At 36.6% G+C, this 2,526-nt stretch overlaps 1 protein-coding gene across 1 annotated transcript in view; it reads left to right on the top strand.

Moving 5' to 3' along the window:
* Window positions 1-2,526, top strand: part of mcoln3b (mucolipin TRP cation channel 3b) — a gene marked incomplete in the record, with an annotated part of 15,121 nt that overhangs the window by 8,233 nt on the left and 4,362 nt on the right. Inside the window, 4 exon segments of the mRNA XM_014023381.1 lie at window positions 363-438; window positions 551-647; window positions 827-926; window positions 1,025-1,137. Coding sequence (XP_013878835.1) covers window positions 363-438; window positions 551-647; window positions 827-926; window positions 1,025-1,137 — 386 coding nt within the window.

Here is a 2,526-nt window from a genome sequence, read left to right as displayed (position 1 = left end):
CTTATAGATTTGTTGTTAGAATAATCGATTAATCGAAAAAATAATAGCTAGATTAATCGATTAGAAAATAATAGTTCGGTACAGCACTAAAAAAATATGTAATTTTCCTGGCCACCCCTGTGTGAGTATGGTCCCAGTCTGGCCACCCCTGAGAAAAATGTCTGGCTCCGCCACTGGTTGCGTTGTGTAAAAACAATCGCCAAATCTTTCATTCGAGCTCGCTTGCTCTGGCAAGAAAGCAACAGCCGAAAGAAAACCTCTGCTCTTAGTTCTGGTGGCATTAGTATGTTCTACTCTTTCAGAAACACTGACAGTAAAATGTGTTTTATCTAGTTTTTTTCTGTTTTGTCCGACTTCAACAGAATGCCTTGAAATCTACCCAATGCAGTCCGTATCTCCACGCGACTCCCTTCAGAATCTAACACTGCATTTCAAAAGGTTCGTAACAAACGCTCACATGTACACTTGATTGACAGCAGCGTCGTCATCCTCCCCCGCTGCTGCTGCTTTTTAGTTCACATGAAGTTTACACAACCGCTCTTTCTTCCAGGATGCTCTCCGTGACGATCACSTTCGTTCTGAAGGGCGTCAATTTACAAACGGTGCAACATCTCGAGCTGCCAGACTGCTACGACTTCACCGTTCTCGTATGCCACTTAAAGCCTTGTTAAAAAGTTATTCAGAGTGTAGAAAAGTGAAACGAGTTTGAATGCTTTATGTGCACAAATAAGAGAACAGGGTGATGAAATGTTTGCATGATTTAACTAAGGCTTCTGTTGAGAAAGAGATTCCTAAAATCTTAAAAAAATGTCTGTCTGGTCAACAGATAACTTTCGACAACTACGCTCACAGCGGCAGGATTAAGGTGGACCTGGACGCAGATGTGTACATCAATGAATGCAATGAATGGAAAGTAAACGGAGCCTGTAAGTTCACTGAGCTGCTTTGAATGCAGAGGATCGTGTTCATGACTGTGGAGTTCTGTTCAAGTTACTATTCTAAAACATTTTATTTGTTTCCACAGCGGCTAAAAACCTTTACCTGACGGTGCTGTTTGACTGCGTCATCATCATAACTTGCATCACCTCGTTCGTGCTCTGCACACGCTCAGTGATTAAAGGGATCCTGTTGATGGTTGTAAGTGAAAAAAATAATCATTTTAGTCAGGCTATCAAAAGTGTCACATCTAAATATTAATGTGCGTCTGAATTCTGAAGATAAAAATTAAAATGACTGTTTCCAAAATGGCATTTTGCAAAAATAGGGAAAAAAAAGCAGCGTAAACAAGTTGCTGAATGAATTTGCTGAAGCTTGGAGAGAGAGAGAGAGAGAGAGAGAGAGAGAGAGAGTGGTCAGAGCTAAAACAAGAGAATTTGCATTTCCTGCAAAAATGCAGTGTGAATGCTTACTGCTGAAAGGATAAAGCTTTAATTTAGACAAAAGAAGGTAAAACATGCGGAACAATGATTCACATGACCTTGATCTTTTATGTTGACCTTGAAATTAACAGGGGTCGTCACTGAAAAAGCACGTTTTGCTTAATTAAGCAGTAAAGAAGCTGAAAATATTGCAAAAAGGTGAATTTCACTGAAACAAAAAAGCTAAAATTAGTTGAAAAGAACTGAAAAGTAGCCAAAAAATAAGCTGAAATTAGCAGAAACAAACTGGAAAAGCATGTTTGCTGAATTAAACCAAAGACAATACGTTTTGCTGAATTAAGCAGTAAAGAACCTGAAAATATCTCAAAAAGGTGAATTTCACTGAAATGAAAAAGCTAAAATTAGTTGAAAAGAACTGAAAAGTAGCCAAAAAATAAGCTGAAATTAGCAGAAACAAACTGGAAAAGCATGTTTGCTGAATTAAACCAAAGACAATACGTTTTGCTGAATTAAGCAGTAAAGAACCTGAAAATATCTCAAAAAGGTGAATTTCACTGAAATGAAAAAGCTAAAATTAGTTGAAAAGAGCTGAAAAGTAGCTTTAAAAAGCTGGAATTAGCAGAAACAAACTGAAAGAGCATGTTTGCTGAATTAAACCAAAGACAACACGTTTTGCTGAATTAAGCAGTAAAGAAGCTGAAAATATCGTAAAAAGGTGAATTTCACTGAAATGAAAAAGCTAAAATTAGTTGAAAAGCGCTGAAAAGGAGCTTTAAAAAGCTGAAATTAGCAGAAACAAACTGAAAGAGCATGTTTGCTGAATTAAACCAAAGACAACACGTTTTGCTGAATTAAGCAGTAAAGAAGCTGAAAATGTCGCAAAAAGGTGAATTTCACTGAAACAAAAAAAAGCTGAAATTAGTTGAAAATAGCTAAAAAGTAGCCAAAAAGCTGAAATTAGCAGAAACAAACTGAAAGAGCATGTTTGCTGAATTAAACCAAAGACAACACGTTTTGCTGAATTAAGCAGTAAAGAAGCTGAAAATGTCGCAAAAAGGTGAATTTCACTGAAACAAAAAAAAGCTGAAATTAGTTGAAAATAGCTAAAAAGTAGCCAAAAAGCTGAAATTAGCAGAAACAAACTGAA

This window comes from Austrofundulus limnaeus, unplaced genomic scaffold (genome assembly GCF_001266775.1).
Source record: "Austrofundulus limnaeus strain Quisiro unplaced genomic scaffold, Austrofundulus_limnaeus-1.0 Scaffold365, whole genome shotgun sequence".
NCBI classification, from domain to species: domain Eukaryota; kingdom Metazoa; phylum Chordata; class Actinopteri; order Cyprinodontiformes; family Rivulidae; genus Austrofundulus; species Austrofundulus limnaeus.
This window is presented reverse-complemented; position numbering and strand designations above follow the sequence as displayed.